This window comes from Etheostoma spectabile, chromosome 13 (genome assembly GCF_008692095.1).
Source record: "Etheostoma spectabile isolate EspeVRDwgs_2016 chromosome 13, UIUC_Espe_1.0, whole genome shotgun sequence".
NCBI lineage: Eukaryota > Metazoa > Chordata > Actinopteri > Perciformes > Percidae > Etheostoma > Etheostoma spectabile.
Window position 1 is genome coordinate 5,122,204 of NC_045745.1, and position 743 is coordinate 5,122,946.

At 59.8% G+C, this 743-nt stretch overlaps 1 protein-coding gene across 1 annotated transcript in view; it reads right to left on the bottom strand.

The window, feature by feature from the left end:
• The window catches only part of hspb1 (heat shock protein, alpha-crystallin-related, 1), a 4,910-nt gene extending 4,319 nt beyond the window's left edge, over positions 1-591 (bottom strand). The window contains exon 1 of the mRNA XM_032532692.1: positions 31-591. Within this exon, the coding sequence (XP_032388583.1) occupies positions 31-433 (403 nt within the window). The 5' untranslated portion in view covers positions 434-591. The remainder of the gene's footprint in view (positions 1-30) is intronic.
• Positions 592-743: the final 152 nt, after the last annotated feature.

Sequence of the window (743 nt, forward strand, 5' to 3'; positions counted from 1 at the left end):
GGGGGGAGTGAAGGAGAAATGAGTGCTCACCTGTGATCTCCACCACACCGTCCTTGGTCTTCACCACCAGCTCTTCAGGGGAGAAGTGGTTGACGTCCAGGGACACCTTCCAGCTGTCCTGGGTCTGCTTGATCTCCGACACGCCGCTGCTCATCTGGCGGGACAGGGCACGGGCCTGCTGGGCCATCATGGGAGCTGGGTACATCAGGGGGGTGTGGGGCATCATGGGGCTCATTTGGCCCACGAGGCTCATGTCCGGTGTCATCATGGAGGGCCTCATGTACCCCGGCCAGTGGGTGCTGGGGAATGTGGTGAAGTCCTCGGGCTGGGCTGGCATGCCGAAGGCCTGGTCGAAGATGCGGTGGTGCCAGTCACGGAACGGGTCCCAGCTCGGGGTGCGGAGCAGGGTGAAGGGAATCCGTCTCTCAGTCATGGCTGCTGTAGGCGGCGGAGGAGTGGAGCTGTGGCTGCAAGTGAAGAGCCCTTTGGCCTCGCTAAAATCTTCTTTTCAAACGTGCCGTCTGCCTCTCAGCTGTGAGCTTTTATACACACCGAGACCACCACCCCTGTCAACAGAGCCCTCCCCTCTGACTCAAGCCCCTTCCAGCTCACACCCCCAACAATTTGATGGAAGGAACTGGAATATCTATTTGTGGCAGACGTAGCACCGGAATGGAATCCAAAAGAGAGGCCCTCCCAGCTGCACTGATAAACCTCCTGCCGTGTGTAAATCCCCCCCCCCC